Here is a 19,984-nt window from a genome sequence, read left to right on the forward strand (position 1 = left end):
TACGAGGCCACTGTCCTCGTATCGAGCTGTGGAAGGATGAGGGCAGACAGCGTTGTCTGCATAAAATCAAAAGTAACTATTGCACACAGATACTGCAGTGGTATATAGTCTGCTTAGGAAACTTGCTTCAGTCTCCTTGGTTCTCGCTCCCACCTTTGTAATCTGTAGTACGGGTGGTTTCTCAGGTCAGTCCTGCTAATCTTCATAGGCCCAACGATAGACATCTCCTTCCGGTCTTTCGCGTCGAATAACCGCTGCTGAGAAGAGAATGGGTTCTCATCAGGCTATGAGTGACTGCGGTTTTGTTGGGGAAGGTAGCACAGAGGAGCAATAACAGCTGTTCTTGTACACAGCCCTGCGCACACTTTTAGTGGCCCGCCCCCTTTCATCCTTGGCGATGGTTGCCATACTGCCTTGCTGTGGTTAAGGTTGGGCACTGGATGTGTGTGCAGAAGCACACGCAGGTAAGTGTTCACCTGCCGTGTTGAATAAGGAGCTTTTGGCCATTTCCAGGAACAGCACTGGAGTGTGAGTCCCTCGTCTGAATTAGAAGGGGAATCCTGGTAAAATGTTCCCCTCCTTTGAAAATGCCTGGGTGAGGCAGTACTCCGGCGGGACAACATCCCCAATACTCCCAGACTGCACTGTGTCCGTGACACGGACAGCGTCACACCAGCCAAGCCACTAAACTTCTGTGTCAATCCTTGAGGGTCTTGTTAGAAAACTTGTGGCAGATGGAACATGAGTTAATGTTGGGGTTGGGGTACAGGCAACAAACATTCTTCATGTTGATCTTCAACATGGACATTTTTTAGATGGAAGGTGGAACATGCCTTGAAAAGGCTTTTCTCAGCCTTTGGATCAGCAATAATTTGGATCAGCAATAATGGGGTTAAGAAACCTATTACCTGGGCCTCAACCATGAGGTGTTGAGTTCTGCACTACAGGAGAGCACTGACTGGATGTAAGGCGTGCTGTATCCTGAAGAAGGAAACTTGAGGCTGAAGTAGAAATTGTCGATATTTGTCAAATATTGGTGAAATAAAAACACTGAATGAAGAAGAGAACTTCCAGAGTTCTCCAACACTTGAATGTACAGTAAACAATCTGAAGACAGCCTCCTGGGGTGGAGCTAAGCGATACACTACCGATTGGCAATGGAGCAATTTCACCCAAAACGACTAAGAGAACAGTGACTACACATTTTTCAAATTCAAATGAAAACTGCTTTCATGTCATGGAGGACTGCCAGCCTGACGACAGTGAAAATTCATAGAGCATATGAATCTATGAAAGATCCAATGCTGGAGAAACTATATTCTGTTCAATGGGCTTCATATTCAACATACTAACATTATGCTGGCCAATGGCATAATTGTGAAAATTAGCTGGGACAGTCTGTGCAGGATCTATTTACCATTTCTCTGTACCAATAATGCAAACCAGTGTGCCCATCGAAAGATTTTAAATCAAAGACATCTACCAATATTAACCGCAAATGATTCAGCTAAGTGGTACGCCTTGTGCTTATGAAGAACCGCGCAACAAATCCTATGCAAACAGGAACGTTTGAGCGATACGGGTTTCAGTTGGATTTCAAAGGAACTATTTTGATTTGCAGTTTGCTTATGAACATGAGAAAAAGCGAAGGTTTTGGGAATTATTTCAAATGACAATCAAGAAGATACTACACTGGAAAATTGTTTCATTTTACAGTTTCTCATCGCTGGGATGATTTTGAATAGCCCAAATGTGTGCTATGCGGCAAGTGGCGTAAGGTGTTTGTGCATTGTGCAGAAGTAGGGGGAGGAATGCAGGTGAGCAGACTACAGGAGTACAGGCTAATGGGAGCAGGGATGAAAGTGCAGAGGAGGAAGGAACAGCATTGCAGATGAGAGTTGTACAGACGAGCAAGTGCAGATGACCAAGGGGAGATAAGAGGCCTGCAAAGGACACAATCTCAAAAACAGGTGCAGGGGAGCAGGGCTGCAGCTGATAAAGGAGTCGTGGTAGGGAGAAACTACAGGAGGAGGGAGGGTTGACCAGAGTGGGGCGCAAGTAGAGTGTGTTGCAGGGACACGGGAATATAAGCACAATGGCAAGACTGCAACTTGACAAAGAGGTGCAGGAGCAGAAAGGTGAACAGTAGGATACATAGAGAGAAGGTGATGACTTGTAAATTGTATTAATTTGTAATTGCATAGCAAATAACATCTACCCTAAAAATGACAATGTATAAAAGGCATGCCCGCCATACTAATACATATCTGCAATATCATGAAGTAGTTGTGCCACTGGGGCTGCGGTTACCATTCAGTAACCCCTAAGGATCACACTGCTCCACCTCTGCCCCAAAACCTGCATCTGCCAATGATCCCCACTTCTCTGGTTGCCTCACCATCCATCTACCTCTTCACTCTCCAACATCCCTGCTTCTGTGATCAGCCATATATGCCACTGATCCATGCCCCAACTAATGGCGCCTGCTCGGTATTCACTGCCATTAAAAGAAAAACACAACTCTACTTGTTCTGGAAAAACGGAAAAAAGAAATCACAAAACGTTTTCTTGACATCAGTAGTCTTTTGGTTCTAGCATGACCTATGGAATAGTGGCACGGATGAAGAAAGGAGTGGGGAAAGGGAAATCACACTGCAGTCCAACACTGTCATGACAGGATTTTTGCAATGTAACTTTATTTCCAAACCTGCCTCGGATTAGCAGCAGGTTTATGGGCTTTGCAGCAGAGGACTTGAGGCAGTAGAGCAATCCAAGCCAAAAGGGGATTGAATAAGTACTCAGAAATGTTTTCATAATTTTAATTAGGACATACAATAGTTCCTCCTCCGATTTAAACGAGAACCTCCACCAGATGTCCTAATGAATGAAGAACTGCCACAGGCTGAATTTAAATTCCGGAAGGAAATATTGCCATCTTTGTTGAAACTACAACTCCAAGAAACCGCTCAGTGGAGGAATTCAATACAAAAAGCTAATGTTTGCAATCCAAATTTAAGGAGTCTGACTGAGCTAGGATAAGAGAGGACTCTGCAGCCCAAGGCACTGCTAGTGCCTTTGAGATACATAGGAACAGTATAATGACCGCTGCAGGGCCCTCCCCCCAAACCTATGCCCAAAACATGACTTTAGTGATATGACCTCCAAAATCGAACTATAAGTAGAACACTACACATTTAGAATACAGTTATGCCTTGTACCTTATAGCTATATGAAAGGCCACCAAACAAGTTATCCCAGGTGAATGAATACCTTATGGGCTTTAGCAATACGTGTAATAGTTGTCGTATGTGGAACCCCAAGAGAATCGCCAAGATATGACTGACTGTATTTCTTCAAAGGAGGTTGATGCAGTAAACATCGTCAGTGTACCCAAATGGCGAGGGGTCCCGGCAAGCAGTGAAACATCAGAATGCAGGAAGAGAAGTACAAAGAAATTAACATGGGCCAATTAAGCTTGTGTGCCCTCATTAGCCAGTGGGTATACCCACGTATCATTTTCTTAAACCTACCTGCAGCAAATGAGTGTGGAGAGTGGGACAGCAGTACTATGGAGGCAGATCAAGAGTAGCCCCCGAGAGCTGTTCCCTGGAAAATGCAGAGCAGCACGTAGCTGGCAGTGAGCAGGATTCTGCATGACATTAAAATGGCTGCCGGGACATTAGAAGCCTTAAAGTGCAGCTGATCCGCACGAGGATGGACAAAGATGGATGGGGCATCCATTACCCAATCTGTTGGCCCACCCAACACGATAAAAAGTTAACCAATGCAAATTAGTGAGAGAGTCTGGAGGCAAACCTTTAAAAGCCAAAGGATGGAGATGGATGAGCTAGAGCAGATATGGGTATTACAGGCCAGACGGAACGAGCACAGGATCAGACTGGTGCTTTGCAAGCCACAGAAGGATTGGGGCACTGCAGGAAGGAGAGCCAGAAGCTGACGTGAGAGTTGCAGGCTAGAGAGAACATGAAAACCAAATGGCAGAGGACAGAAGCAAAGGCCTGGAAGAAAGGGATTGGGCGGATGCCATGCTAGAGCACGATTAGGTGGACCAGGGGCCTTACAAAATTGTGACACCATGTTAAAATCTCCACATGCAGTAAACCTTTTTCTGGCTCTTCTTGCCCTTTAGCACTAAGAATGCTAACTTTTAGACATTACAGCAATGTTATATTGGCACACAAGGACATTATGAAATGCCATTGTTAACAGTACAATTTCTGATTATTATTAAAACTGCACGTTCCAAATTCATTTTCGACTAATTCATCAACAATACTATCATGGCCATAAAACATCTGGACTTTATAGTTATGATTCAGTAGCGCTATTGCTTCTATAGTTGTACCCACGCATTCCCTTATTTGGGTATTTTGGCACCCTGAGGAGTCAACCAGGTTTAGCCATACCTCCCACCCATCTTTTAAGTCATTCACCCCTCACTGTTCCTTGACCCAAGAGACAATATATGTGACCAACTGTCCTTGGCGCACGCTTTCTAGTGCAATTGCAGGTTGAGAAATTATTACAGTATCTTATTCTTACTTTTCTCCTAGACATGCCCCATCAAAAGCAAGACATATATATTTGTTGATGTATTCATTTGGTTTAAAAAATAAAGCTTATCTTAACAATTGGTTAAGACAAGCCAGTGTTCCAAAATTAAGATAAGTCAAGATAAAAAATTAACAAGAACATTATTTTCCACTCAAATTTGTAGGATAGGCTATGAAAGATGTAAATTAATAAGCACATTAAATGTGTGGGTAAATAATTAACTGAGTTAAAATATCAATTAAAACCATTGGACCAGCAGAGGCACCATGTGATGGACCAAGGTGAAGGCACTGTGACCTTCAAGGGTGGCTGCAGGGGCATTCTGTGCGGTTTGCCCAGCGAGCATCTGTGGTCCCATAGCTGACCGAAAACACTGTTCAGACAGAGTCCATGTTTGACTCTTTTTAGCACCTGGTGCTGTACTTTGACGTTTGGGTTGTGGTTTGGTTTTTTCACTGTTCTTTCGAAACTTTTAGAACTATTTCGTATTACCATTCTCTCGAAACATTTTTCATGATGGTTTGTGTGGGGATGGCCTGATTTTGTCTTGAAAATTGCATTTCGTAGCTAGACCTTAATTCTTTACCATTTTTATGGACCAGAAAATTGTTATTACTACTTCTCTATTTATTGCTCCGTTTCCTCTCTGTTCTGTGCCTGTGTATTGCTTGTCATATCATTATTTTGCGCCAATAAACTTTTTTAAGCTCTATAGCAGGTAAATATAAAACAAATTGAGATTATTCATATAAAGTAAATTCCTGCAATATCAATCAAAGCTCTATGTAGCTGTCCCAGATATTCTTTATATGTGGTCTCCACCTGGATTGAAGTGGAAAACTTGCGGAGAAAAAAATAGTTTTAGGTTGTTCCAATTCCAAATCCTGCTAAAAGTCGCAATGATTTAAATAGCACATTTGTATTTTATAACAAATATATTTGTTCCCCAATTTGTAGAGTCAAATGTAATTACTTATGTGGTTCTACCAAGGCAGTGTAGAAAATGTTAAATGAGTAAAATGAGAAAAGTGATCCACGGACTCAACCATCCACAAATACATTTTGGAGCATTCCCTTTCTTTCGTATCTGCAAGCTCTCAAAAGCATATTTGAAAAATGCTTTTTGTAGGGTTGATAAATCATAATCTTCTGACTCTCTGCCTTGTTCAATTATTGGAAACCCGGAATCTTCCCTTTCAATTTTTACATGTTTGTTTGTTATTCATTTTTTATTAGGATTGTATTAGCTCAACTCATATGGTATTGGGGTGGGAGGAAATGGTTAACTTTGATAATCACAGGTAGCTCCTGAAGGGGCATTCATCCAAAGGAATATACCTAGATCAGAATATTTGTAATATCAATTGACTCTTAAATAACTTTTCAAAACATAGGTAGTTACCATAACAATAACCAATTGCTTTAGGCTTATAAAGGATAAGCACTTTAATAAGGTCCTAATATGGTGACACTTTCCACTAGAGTAGCTATACTATTGATTTTAGTCTAAAGCCATTCGAAATTGAAATGTTTTTACCTTGTATTTTATGCATGCATTTTCTAAAATCGATAATGACTATATGTTATTCTTTTTTACTTAGTCAATTTAATACATTGAACTGCTACATTGCTCAGAACTGAAATAGGATTGGCTTTCATTTCCACATGAAATATTTTTTGGCACCAAACAGTCTTCCTAACATCTTTGCTTTAACACCTGCAGTATATAAGTCGGATAATTTTGTCATCTTTTCTGCACCCAGTACATGTACAGTACCAAAACAAAGGCAGGGTTTGAAATTATTGGAGTTTTATAGCAGCTGCATGTAGCCTAGAAGAATAAAGTTTGCTTTACACTACAGGAGCTATTTTAAAATACCCAGGCCAGACATACATGTGTGATATTAACTCTGTTTGGAAAAATGCAGAGAGGAGAATTAGAACACACATGGATCACCTTTGAAGGATACTGTTATATATATTAATAAAGTCTCTCACCCTGGGTAATATCCAGTCCTCTCATCCCAGCATGGTTAAGCCCTCGTAGGCTATCTAGATTTATGTTTTCCGGGGTCCCGTACCAACAACTGCATAAGACCAAGTATGTTTCATAGTTCAGGTGGAAACCCACTCCTTATTGGACGTTACAGATTTTCAGCTACATCACCTCTAGCAGCTATAAATAGATCACAAGTTGGAGCTGCAGCCAGGAGATTCTCTTAACCTCCTCAGTTTCCCAGACCCCTTGTCCAACTGCCGAGTTGTACACTTGAGTGCCTCTTCGCTTCACCCCTTTCACCTGATAGCTACCTTCCCGTCCCCATGTCTTTCCACCTCCCACTGCCCGGTGCTGCCTATGGCCGGCCTGGCCTGCAGAACCTTCCTATCTTTACTTCCTTCTCCTTCAGCACCTTCGGTTGGTATGTCCCCTTTTATGGTTTTAGAACCCTGTCCAGATGTTACCACCTCCTCCAAGTCTTCCTCGGAGTTACAGCTCCTTTAACCCTTCACCAGCACCTCATGATCTTACCACCTCCCTATCTCCTCTTAATATTACCACCTACTTCAAGTCATGAGCACCTAATCCTGATACTACTATGTCTTGCACCTCCTCCAAATTTTTACCTCCTCCACTTAAAGCCACCACCCCCACTTTGACTTGTCTCCCTCTTCCAATCTCTTCCTGCCTTCACAGGATGTTTCCACCTCCACTCTATCCACCACCTCCTGATGTTTCCACCTTGTCCACCTCCTCCAGTTTCTCACCACCTATGCCTGGGCTCCTCCTCCCCCTCTAGCTTCCACCACTTTCCTCACCTCCACAATCATAACTCACTCCAAATACTTCCACCCACAAACTTCCCGAACAACTCACTATTAGCAACTGAAGCTGGTTGATTTTATCGTAGGTTCCCCCTCCCCAAGGGCATGTCTTTACCGGGTGGTTTACACCTTCATATGAGGATGGACTGAGATCTGTGATTGGCTACATCCCTTTGGCACAGCTGGGACTGGTGGGAGCTACAGGGTTTGGCTCAAGTCTGTAGCTAACTGGTTGGCCATTTTAGATTTTAGAACTGCCGTCCTTATCTCCCCTGAGGCTGCTACCATGGGACTGAGGGCAGTGATTTCCACAGTGTGTGAAACGCTTATTGGAAAACAGATGAGTACGCTCTCAGTACAGTGTGTAACAAGCCTGTCCAGGTGTGTACATATGCGGGGAGCAGGATAATTTGGTTCAACTTCATGGCTCTGGACCATTGCCAAGGAACTGCCCATTTTTGGATGAGTGTTTTTGCTTGTAAGGTCACAGACTTGAAACACTGTATCCGTGCTGCCCTTGTTTCCTCCTCTGATCACATGGACTGGCTTTCCCATAAAAGGTATGTCTTTTCCACCACTGGGGATTTTGGCAGGTTAGTTTAAGTTACATGCTTTCCACTTAAAGAGGGTGAATCCTTCTAGGTCGTAGGTAGTCTAAAGTGTGGGTCCTACATTATGCCAATGTGACTGACCTCTGCCAAGTGTCGGTGATCATGATCAGGTTACCAGGGGATCCCTGTTATACCACCCCATCGTCCAACATCCGCTGGACTGGGATGGTACCAGCCCCCTCAGTCACTTGCTCAATGGTTTCCCGAATCAGGCAGTGGACCTCGTCACATAGGACAAAAATCATAGTTTGAATCTCACAGGAAAGTTAGATTTACAACACGCTATCTACTAGCTCCTCGTTCCATGGGTGTAGCTCAAACTTATTGGAATATGCCCAATACCCAGCAGCAGCTTTTAGCTCATACTCATTCAATCTTAATTTGCTGCATGAAATTGGCTAGTTTTCATAAATAAGGCATCAATCATTTAATGTATAGGAAAATACACAAATTGGCGAAAACATATTGTTTCTTGTATGCTAATGAAGTAAAATGGAAAGGCACAGGCCACCAGACTGCATTTTCCACATTGACCCCTCAATTATATACAGGGCATTTCTCTTCAGTCAATTATCCATGTGGTGTGCTGATGGATGAACAAAGCAGTGTCTCTGTACCTGTTATTGTGTTGAAATATTCAGCGAACTCAATGTGCCCTCTGAAAATGTGGCAATCTAAATTGGCAATGTACAATGGAGTCACAAACTATCCCGTATACACTACCCCTCTATGCTACTTCACTTTTTGCAACATGAATACCACACAGTGAAAAGGCACAACCTTCCAGAAGTATCAACATATGCTGTATACAATAAAGACTTAACTAAAAAGCTTGTATTTAGGTTCCAAGCTAAATTTGTACAAGAAATCAACTTGCTGCACAGCAAGTGTCATTCCAACTTTTGATTGATATTTTATTTGTATTGCGCTCGTAAACAAGTGTTTCAGAGCGTGACAAGGCAAGGGAACAAGGGACAACAGAAACAACAAACTTACTGGGACCATTAACATTGAGAACACGCAAGTGCATGGGAGATGAAAAAGGGCAAAGTGCATGGCAGGGGGGATGTGGAATAGTGCTGAGTAAAGGAATAAAGATAAATAAATAAAAAAAAAAAATAATAAGAGCAACAAACAGTGGTAGTGCAGCAGCAGGTGGCAAGTGCTAGGTATGAGGCAACAGACAGGGTGTGCCAGATAAGTGCAGAAGACAGGGGGCGGGAACTGTAGGGATACAGACCCCAGTGCAAGTGTTTGCCAGGAGGCAGTGCAGGTGGGTGGCATTGTGAGCAGGTACCTGGGCCCGAAGGTCAGAGGGTGACCAGGTGCACAATACCTACACAGAAAAAGATCAGCAGGGAAGAGGAGAGAAGGCAGAAGCAAAGAGGAAGGTCTTGAGGTGCTTCCGGTACTGGAGATGGTTTTCCTCAAGTTCCAGAGTGGCAGAGAGGCTGTTCCAGAGGTAGGCCCCAGCTGAAAACAGAGATCTACCTCAGGCACATTTCTTTGAAAAACGACTGACCCTGAGGGAGTTAGAGGTGGAGGAGCAAAGAGCTCGGGAGGGAAGGTATTTACGGAGGAAGAGCAGATGGTATTTTGGGCCCAGAGCAGATGGTATTTTGGGCCAAGAGCAGATGGTATTTTGGGCCCAGGCCCCAGAAAGCCTTGTGGACAATGCAAAGGGTCTTGAAATTAATCTGTGCAGCCACTGGGAACCAATGGGGAGATTTTAGGGCTGGAGAGATACGATCCCAGGGCTTGAGGCTAAGGACAAGTCTCGCAGTCCTGTTCTGGATAAGCTGCAAAGGGACAGAGAGTAGAAGCAGGTAGATTTAGAAAGAGGCTGTTGTAATAATCCAATCTAGAGAGAACCAGGGCACGAGAGACAGTGAGTTTCTGGGAGAAGGAGAGGAAAGGCAGAATACCTCTGAGGAGGTGCAGTAGGAAGTTTGATGTTTAAGAGACATCAGAGATGTGGGCAGAGACGGAAAGCGTGGAATCAAAGATGACCCCGAGGTTCTTAGCCGCGCAAGTGGGGGTAGGAGGAGGGCCAAGGGAGGCCAGCCAAAGAGTGACAGGAAAGGAGGGTGAAGGTGTGCCGATGAGGACAATCTCCGTCTTGCTGGCATTCAAGCAGAGGTCATTGGCGGCACACCAATCATGAATGGCAGATAGGCAATCAGAGATGGGAGAAGAAGAAAATGGCAATGCGTTGGGCAAGAGTTTCCAGGTATTGGTTGAAAAGCCAGGGTGAGAGGTTAGACCCCTAGGGAACACCACAGGTAGAAAGGGAGATGGATGAAAGGAAGGACCCAAGTTGGACCTGGGAGGGTCGAAAGAGGTCAGCCAGGCCATAGCCTGATCAGTGATACCCAGGTTGTCACAGAGAGGGCTGAGCAGGATGGTATGGTTGACCGTCTGGAAGGCAGAGGAGAGATCGAGTAGGATGAGGACAGAGGGGATATTAGAGTCAAGGTTGGAGAGGAGATCTTCGCAGATGTTCAAGAGAGCAGCTGCCGTGCTTCTGGCCGCTCTAAAGCCAGACTGATGGTCATGGAGACAACCAACAGAATCAGAGTGAAGGTTAATCTGCAAGATGGCCAGCTTTTCCAGAAGTTTGAGAATGGACAATAGTTAGCCGGGTAAGAAGGGTCAGCTGTGGTTTTTTTTAGAAGAGGGTGCACAAGAGAGTGCTTCAGAGGGCAGGGGAAGTCTCCCGAGGCGAAGGAGTGGTTGCAGAAATCAGCCAGGGCAGGAGCAAGGGTGCCAATGTGGTCCTCGATGGTTTTTGAAGAACAGGGAGGAACCTGTTTTGATAAGACTTTCATAGATCGGACTTGTCTAGAGACCTCGTCGGGGGAGAAAAGAGGAAAGGACTAGAAAGTGGGGGGTGGGGGAGTGGCTGTAGGAGGGTCAGAGTTACCAGGAGGAGTGGGTAAGGGGACGAGAGAGTGGACAGGATGTCCTGGGTTTTAAAGATGAAATGAGAGGCAAGGGCCGTGCAAAGGGCCTGGGAGGCGACAGGAGACGTAGAACTGCAGCAGGGTTGGCCAGCTCCTTGCAGATTTGAAATAGTTCGGCTGAGTTTTTAGATGCCGCAGAGACACAGGCATGGAAGTGGGCTCTCTTCTTAGTGTGGACAGAGAGTCTGTATTGCCTTTGGAGCAGGCGATAGGGCAGTTTGTCAGAGGATGAACAAAAAGCTCTCCATTTCCTCACAGCCACCCTACACTTTGGTTTAAGTGTAGCTAGGTCAGAGTCATACCAATAATTGCACTTGGTCTTGGGCTTCAAACGGATCCTCATGACAAGGGCAAGAGTATGAAAAGTATCAGAGATGGAAGAGTAAAGCATAGATAGGGCTGTGTGAGGATGTGAGTCAGCCAGTGGTGGAGGGGGGTAGGAGAGAGAGAAGATGGCGACGAATGCCTCAACTGACTCTCGTTTCATGGGCCGGATGTCCGAGAAGGTAGGTGGCAGTGTTGGAGTTGGCTTGGCCTGGGGGGTAGAAAAGGAGAGATGGGAGGAGGGAGTGATCACTTCAGGAGAGGGGAGTGGTCGGAGGGATAGAGAGGGGGAGGTTAGAGGAGATCAAGACATGAAGTGTATGCCCTGCAGAGTGAGTCGAGCCAGAGGGGAGGATAGAAAGGGAGAGGGAATCACTGAGGTCATGGAAGGGTACAGAGGAGGAACCAAGTGAGTCTAGATGGATATTGAGGTCACCAAGAAGGAGTTGAGTGGTAGAGGGCAGGAGGGAGGAGGAGAGGGCCGCCCACTCAGAGAGAAATGAGGTGATCTGACCAGGGGGGCAGTAGAGAGTAGCCACGAGAGAGAGAAAGCCTGCAGACAAGGCATTCAAAAGAAGAGTATGTCTGCTTGGGAATGATAGAGGCAGGAATCCACTTAGAAAAGATCAGGGCTACACCCCCTACGGACCGGGTGGATCTGGGTGCGGAGAGGATCTTGTAGCCATCAGGGAGGAGAGCGTCAAAGCTTGTGACCGTGAACCATGTCTCGGTAAAACCGAGGACATCAAGGTCAAGTTCTTCAAGGAGGTGGCAGATGTCAGAAGAGTGTTTGACAGTAGAGAGAGTGTTGAGAGTGGCAAGATGAAGGTTGCCAGCTTTAAAGGCCTTCCGGTGAGGGGGTACAAATCAGAGGTACATCCTGCAGAGGTGAGGAAGGAGTCTGAGGAGGGAAGAGAGGGCAAGGTAGCCAAGGGGATAGGGGGAGGAGGGGACAGCAGTAGATGATAGGAAATTGATGAGGTGAAGGAAGTGCCTATCAAAGAGGAGGAGATTGGCCTGATGGTCTTGGACCATGACAGTGCCATTTAGGTAGACATTAAGGATTACCTTAGAGGAGTCAAAAGGGGGGCATAAGGGCTTCCTGGCAGGTGCCACCATTAATGGGAGAGGAGGAGAGAGGACAGAGATCATATGAAGGAACGACAAAGAGGATGTCAGTGAGGGTCTCTCTGGAGGAAGCGCTGGAATAGGTATCAGCTACGGGGAGACCAGGGTTGGCAGCCAAGATATCCTTTTTAAACATCTTCCTACCAGACTTAGTGAGAAGGGAAGGATAGTTGATGGAGAAGCAGTTGGAGAAGATAGCAGAAATGGAAAGTGTCATGGGTGCGTATAGAGGGCAAGAAGAGTAGAGCAGGCACAGCAGTACAGAACAGTCACTGGGCCAGGAGGTTACAGAGTAGCATACAATTCAAGCGAAAGGGTGCAAGTCTGCACAAGAACACGGTTAGTTAAACCCAAAGCAGAAATGCAAAAAGCACAGCTAAATTTGACTATCCAATAGAATTCTATGGTATGTTATTTATAATGTGCTTAATACCCAGAGGTTTCTAAGCGCGGACCCGGGGATCGAACCTGTGGTGCTCCGTGCCGTCTTGCTTCCAAGGCGAGCTTGTTTCCCCTGAGCTATCCTGACAGCTAAGTTTGACTTTACAATAGAATGCTAAATCACAGCGAAGTTGGAAAATTACAGTTGGATTTGCATGCTAGTGATAGGTGCAGAATCACAATGCATTAGTGAGCATTAACATGGCAAAACAAGCAGATAAAGAATGTGAGCTCGAAAGAAGGTAGGGATGGTCAGAAAGGAGGGAAATAACCAATAGTAAATGAGGTATGAATGTTAAGGCAGCCCAGCTTTTATTGAAGAGTGAGGTTGCAGCATCATAAGAACTTCTGAAACAAACTACAATTCCACTATACCTTAATCAGGGATCAGAATTTGCACTCGCCACTAGCCATTGGCTGGCTCGAAGCTTTCAACTTTAAATGTTTAGCCCGGCCTTAATTGACCTGAACATAACTCCTTCGCCTCAGGAGACTTCCCCTCTCCCTCTCTCATCTCTGATTGCCTAACTGCCATTCAAGATTGGTGTGCCTCCAATGATCTTTGTCTGAATGCCAGCAAGACGGAGATCCTCCTCATCGGCACACCTTCACCATCCTTTCCCTTCACTCTCTGGCCGGCCTCCCTTGGCCCTCCTCCTACCCCCACCTGCGAGGCTAAGAACCTCAGGGTCATCTTTGACTCCACCCAAATCTCTGAGGTCTCTAAAAAGTCAAATTTCCTACTGCACCTCCTCAGAGGTACTCTGCCTTTCCTCTCCTTCCCCCAGAAGCTCATGGTATCCCAAGCTCTGCTTCTCTCTAGCTTGGACTATTGTAACAGCCTCTTTCTAAATCTACCTGCTTCTACTCTCTGTCCCTTTGCAAGTTATCCAGAACAGGACTGCGATACTATCTCTCCAGCACTGAAATCTCTCCATTGGCTCCCAGTGGATACAAGGATTAAATTCAAAACCCTCTGCATTGTCCACAAGGCGTTCTGAGGCCTGGGTCCAAAATACCTTCAGCTATCACTCTGCAAATACCTCTCCTCTTGAGCTCTTCACTCCTCTACCTCCAACTCTCTCAGGGTCAGTCGTTTTTCAAAGAAACAAGCTGGGGGGTAGATCTCGGTCTTTGGCTGGGGCCTCCCTCTGGAACAGCCTCCCTGCCACTGTAAAACTTGAGGAGAACCATCTCCGGTTCCAAAGCACCTCAAGACCTTCCTCTTTTCTTCTGCCTTCGCTCCACCTCTCCCCTGCTGGTCTGTTCTCTATTTGCATTGTGCACCTGGCCAGCCTCTGTCCTCCGGGCCCAGGTACCTGCTCACCCTGCCACTCTCCCGCACTGCCTCGGGCCACTCCTTGCACTGGGGTCTGTATCTGTACCCAAACAGCCCCCTCCTTTTTCTTCCTGCACTTATCAGACCTACTCTGCTGCCTTAAACCTAGCACCTGCAAATTGCTGGCTGCACTACCACTGTTTGTTGCCTTTATTATTTGTTATTTATCTGTTTCTCCTCTGCTACGCACTTTCCACTTCTCCCCCCTTCCATGCACTTTTCCCCTCGCCCTCTCCCATGCACTTGCGCGTTCTCAATGTCACTGGGCCTAGTAAGATCGCTGTTTTGTTCTCCCCTGTTCCCCTCCCTTGTCTTGTTGCGCTCTGAAACACTTGTGTACGAGCGTGATAGAAATAAAATATAAATATCAAGTGGCTTTAAAAGCTTACCATTCATTGATCCTGCTGAACATTTTGCATCCCACATTTTGGCATCCTACTAAATTAATCACAGGCTCCTCCCTCTCACAAGCCCAATATTATATGAAAATACTAACTCGGCTTCATGGAGAAGACGCCTGGGAGTATGCAAAATTCATAATGTTTATTTGAATGATAGTCCAGTTAGTTCGAAGTATTTATATTGTCAAAATAGAAATAAATATATTCAACATCTTATCTAACATTCAAGGAATCAAGACATGTGTTATTTGTTAACATTAAAAAATTAGATCCGACAACATGTTATTTCTCTTTCTTACCTGATCTTTTCCAGATTTATGTGATGTCATGTGGCGTTCAAGTTGCGTTCTATATGCAAATGTATAACTGCACATAGAGCAACTAAAATTATCTTCATTTTTTTCATGGCGATACTTAATGTGTTCTTTCAGAGAGGTAAAACGTTTATATCCTCGATCACAATATGGGCAAGTAAGAAGTTGGGAAAATGCATCCGGCGTTCCTGAATAAGGAAGGTCATCTGAATTTAGTTATCTGGAAATTAATCTGATTCTACAAATCTAAGAAAACAGATTTTACATAATAATTGCAATTATAAAGTGCTATAAGAGACAAACAAGTATATCAGTTACCAATGAAAGTTATATTGTACAATAAACTTATTTGCACAAAGGGAGAGGCAGTACTGATTCAAGTGGGCAGTCAGTGTTTAAAAGGCACTGAAATTTGGTCCTCTCCAAAGGAAACCTCCTCTCTCATTGAACCATCCCTTAACAATGGAAGGATTTTTTTAGACTTCGCAAACTGTACAACTAGTTTTCAAATTAATATTGTAATGTCCTCATTACTGCTTGCTAGCACTCTCACTTCATGGCATGGCAAACACTAGTGGGGACAAGCAAAGCAAGATGCAACAAGACTGATTGGTTGTTATTAGCATGGAGCTATGCTTTCAGACAAATATGTCTTGAGGAATGAAGAGCAGTGATCCTTTTTAGGACTATTGCTTTCTAACATACTGTGCCAAGCAATGGAATAACCATGTGTTTATACAGACCCCACACTTTAGAATATTGCTCTAAACGATATGAAGCCACTCAAGACAATATGAGCAATTGTGACCAATATCAGTATCCCAATATTCTGGCAGGAAGCATTTAAGTGGTAGGGTGGTTTGCTTCCAATACAAATATTCAGTGCCATGAGAGAAACTTCCCATCCGAACGAGAAGTTAATTCATGTTCAACTGGGAGACTAATAGGCATTTTTGATGCATACACCACACCAATCCCTGACAGTATACGCAAATCATTTGTAGCAGAGAATATGGTCTCCCCTGGTACCAATGATAGTGGTATAGTAACATTGTGCTGCATAAAATGATCCACATAATGTGCCCAATTGTAAAGACCATGTCTCATTGTGCCAAAGAATATATATGCAGGGGATAACCCCAAAGGAAATATTGTAACAGCCCTCCTATGCCCAAAATGATTCCAGAGAAGATGACCAACTATGGCAGAGTAAACACTTTCTCAACGCAACAGGTTTTGCCCACAAGACAAGGTAAAAATGCCAGCTGCCATTATGCTAAAGCACATGCACCAAGTAGGATACAGCTAATTGTGAAAAACATGCCAATCGTAACAGAAAATGTGATGCCATGGAAACAGGTACATTCATATTTTCGGTTGTATGAAATGGGTTATGCAGAGGGGTGGCTTGCCCAATGAGACATACAGTACTTAGATGACAATGCTTTTTTTTGGGGATAGGACATTGATAGAGCCAGTCCAAATCTACTGAAAACATTTTCAACAGAAATATTGTTCATTCTTCTGTGGATTACAAGACTTCATAGTAACAGGGGGAAAATCTGTGGCAAAATTATGAACACATAATTGTAAGCACTTCGTAAAATGAATGAACATAGTTCTCCAATCAACTGGTCTTTGCACACAGTTAAAGAATGCTTGCCTAAGCAGTAAGAGAACCCTTTTTTGGCTCTGCGCATACTCCTGTATTCTTGGAGCAGGCTCCAGGAGTAGAAATAGTCAGGCGACAGCTGCATGCAGTAAGCTGAGACCCTGGCCCAGTGTTCCCTATTAAGTTTGAAATGGTGTGGAGCATTGCATGTAGCATTCTAACATCTGTTGCACTGCAAGCTTGATTGACAATATTCATTGTTAATGAATTGATTATTGCAGATCATTATGCTGGAGATGATTTGGAATTTTGCATGCAGCACTTTTTTGCATTTCCAATGTTGGTTGGCAATGTTCATTTATAACCTATTGAACGTCTCATGTATACATTGATTCAATATTTCGACTGTGTATGTACTAATATACTAGGATGACAATTGGAATATATTTAGGGACTTACCTTAGGTGTAGTCCCTCCCTTTTCTGAACAGCCGTATATTTTCATTACGCTGTTCTTACCCCTAACTGCAGTGGGGGTTACTGTGAGGCATGCACTTTATTCCTTGGTACCTAATATGAGCTGTGAATTTATATGTATTTTTATCATGTATTATGTGCTATTTTTTATGTATTTTGATATGTGATTAATACAATATGCTATTTTTATATCTTCCTTGACCTGGGCCTATCCCCTCCTTGATCCATATAATTGAAGTCGAATTTATCCTTTTTGATTAAGTCATTTGTTCCGTGTGACCCACCCCCTCTGTTCTGCTTATTTGGTTCCAGTGTTCCCATTTAGCCTGAAGATTTAATGCCTGTCATAAAGCAATGTATAAAAGTGGTTTGTTCTCATAATAACTTCAGAAGAGGAATGGATGAAGCAGATGCAGGTCGCCCAGGCCCGCTTAAAGCTTACTATGAATAAGCTATGGCTATGAAGTCTTTGAAATCTTCTGTGGTGGTGTCTCAATATGCAGCTTAAAAACACAGGTCGGTATTATGAAAACTATTGCCCACAAATGTACACCCCATGATGGGACCTCCTCGCAGTTAAGATCCAGTCAGAATATTTTGCCACGGTCGGAGACCAGGTACCAGACAGGTAGAGGTTGTGGAGCGCACTGTGCAAGGTGGACAGGGGTTTCCTGCAGCCACAACTTTCACCCATCTGGTGGTCTCTTTGTCATGTTGATCTCTGCAACCGAGGTTCCCCCGTCTGTGTGTGGAAGGGAGGCTTAAACTCCTGTTGAAGTGCCAACACAGAAGACTGCTAAAAAAGGGTGACACTGTTCCATGAACAGATTGTGATGATTTAATGTATAACGATGTTGTGCGGTCTGATGTTATGAATATGTAATAATGTATTTTCTATGGGAGCATAATGTTAAATGAGCCAGAGAAAATACACCTTGTGCACACAGGTTGAAACCATGGGATGGATGAATCATGACATGGCCGTGTAGTTTGTATTGATTGTGGGTGCACTGCATTAAATGGGATATCATCTATGCAGCCTTTTTTTTTTTTTTAATTTCTTTTATTGATTTTATACAAACAAAAACAATGAAAACCAAACAAGCAGCATGATCATAATGGTTCAATTGCACATCAAGTGATCGTAGTCACTGCTCCCATTATACCACCCTCCCCCCGTGAGCCTATTTGTCCATCTCTAACAGTGTTTGGCACATGCGGCTGAGTTTCGTCTTCTCCGGAGTCATTTGGGTTTGATGTTACTTCAAACAATTCTGTTATTAGCGCCTTCCAGGCCAATAGGGTGCCCACCTCCCCCTCATCAGCCCGGCTGCCCGCCTCTTGCCATGCCACCGTTTCAGCCTCCGCCCATTTCTGTAGATCCTTCCACCATACATCCACCTTAGGTTTGTGGCTTTTCTTCCACCCCATGGCGATCCTACGTTTCGCCAGCACATACGCCAGATTTCTTAGTTTCTCAATATGTTTGAGTTTCCGCGGCCTAAGGAACCCACCCAGTAAGCAGGCCCAAGCCGTGTCTATAACCAGAGTAACCCCTTTATCAGCTAGTTTCTGCGCCACATCACTCCAGTAGCATCTAATAATCGGGCACGACCAAAACATATGTGTCATGTCAGCGTTTTCTAGGTTACATTTAGGACACACTTGTATGCCAGCGTTTCGGAACTTAGATATCCTCAAGGGGGTCATATATGCCCTATGTGTTACATACAGCTGAATTTGTTTTAATCTGGCATTTCTAGATACTTTTTTGTGGTAGCCCAGGGCACGCTCCCACATCCCGTCCTCCATCGGGGCCCCCACTTCCATCTCCCAGTCCAGTCTCAGATGCGTTAAATCTTTACCCACCTTAGCCATCACCATCTCGTACAGTCTCGAGATCTCATGAGCTCCTTCAGACATATCATACATAGTTTCCAAAACTGCATCTGGTTCTTCTATCAGAACTGTTTCTGGCCAGGTGCCCTTAATCATTTGCACCAATCTAATGTATGTGACGTATTGCCCCGTGTGTAGCCCCACCTCTTCGTTGAGTTCTATAAACTCCTTAATGGATCCCTCCTGCCAGACATCGCCTAACGTCGCCAGCCCCACCGATTCCCAGTAGTTCCTAACAATCACCCTTAGCTGATCATCCCCCCCCTGTTAAAGCAACCAACGGCACCTGTGGGAGGCATGGGTATGGGACCTCCATTTGGCGACAAGCCCTACGCCAAATTTTCCGCCCCAGCTTCAACATCGCAGGGCGCTCCCTCATGTCAGTTTCGGACAGCCAGATCATTTCTTTCAAATAAAACGGGGCACAGTCCTGCCCAGGTACCCTGTGCTCAGGGGTCACTTCATCGGAGAGCCACTTAGCCACATATTGCAATTGTCCCGCAAAATAATAAACCTCAAAATGGGGCAGTCTGATACCTACTTTTTCGTAAAAGTTCTGAAGTTTCCAGAACGCCACCCTATTTCGGGTACCGTGCCACAAGAAGTCCCTACACATGCTGTTCAATTTACTAAAAAACTTCTTGGGTATTATGTGTGGGATATTGCTAAAGTAATGCAATAGCCTGGGCAGAACTACCATCTTGAGCATAGCCCCCCTCCCCATCATCGCTAAGGGCAATCTTGCCCAGAACTGCATGCTGTTTCTGATTTTCTCAACGGCTACTTCCGTATTGTTTCTGTGTTCGTCCTTCGCCGTGTGATATATATCTATGCCCAAATAGCGAAGAGCGCGTTGCCCACGGTACCTGTAGCACCGGCAGACCTCCTGCAGGGATCCCCCTATAGCTACCTAATGGGAACACGACAGACTTTTGGGGGTTTACCGAGATGCCTGACAACTCTGCATACCTTTCCATCACTTCAAGTATGTATAAGAGGTTTTCTTCTGGGTGTTGTAAATATAGCAACAGATCGTCCGCGTACAAGGATATCAAGTGTTGTTCCCCTCCCACCTCAA

General features: G+C 44.5%; 1 protein-coding gene across 5 annotated transcripts in view; it reads right to left on the bottom strand.

Moving 5' to 3' along the window:
* Positions 1-19,984, bottom strand: part of ZEB1 (zinc finger E-box binding homeobox 1) — a 648,143-nt gene that overhangs the window by 217,648 nt on the left and 410,511 nt on the right. For all 5 annotated transcript variants that reach the window (XM_069648076.1, XM_069648074.1, XM_069648073.1 and 2 more), the window contains one exon: positions 14,905-15,107. In XM_069648076.1, coding sequence (XP_069504177.1) covers positions 14,905-15,107 — 203 coding nt within the window. The remainder of the gene's footprint in view (positions 1-14,904; positions 15,108-19,984) is intronic.

Source organism: Ambystoma mexicanum, chromosome 2q, assembly GCF_040938575.1.
Source record: "Ambystoma mexicanum isolate Mex_15411 chromosome 2q, UKY_AmexF1_1, whole genome shotgun sequence".
NCBI classification, from domain to species: Eukaryota; Metazoa; Chordata; class Amphibia; order Caudata; family Ambystomatidae; genus Ambystoma; species Ambystoma mexicanum.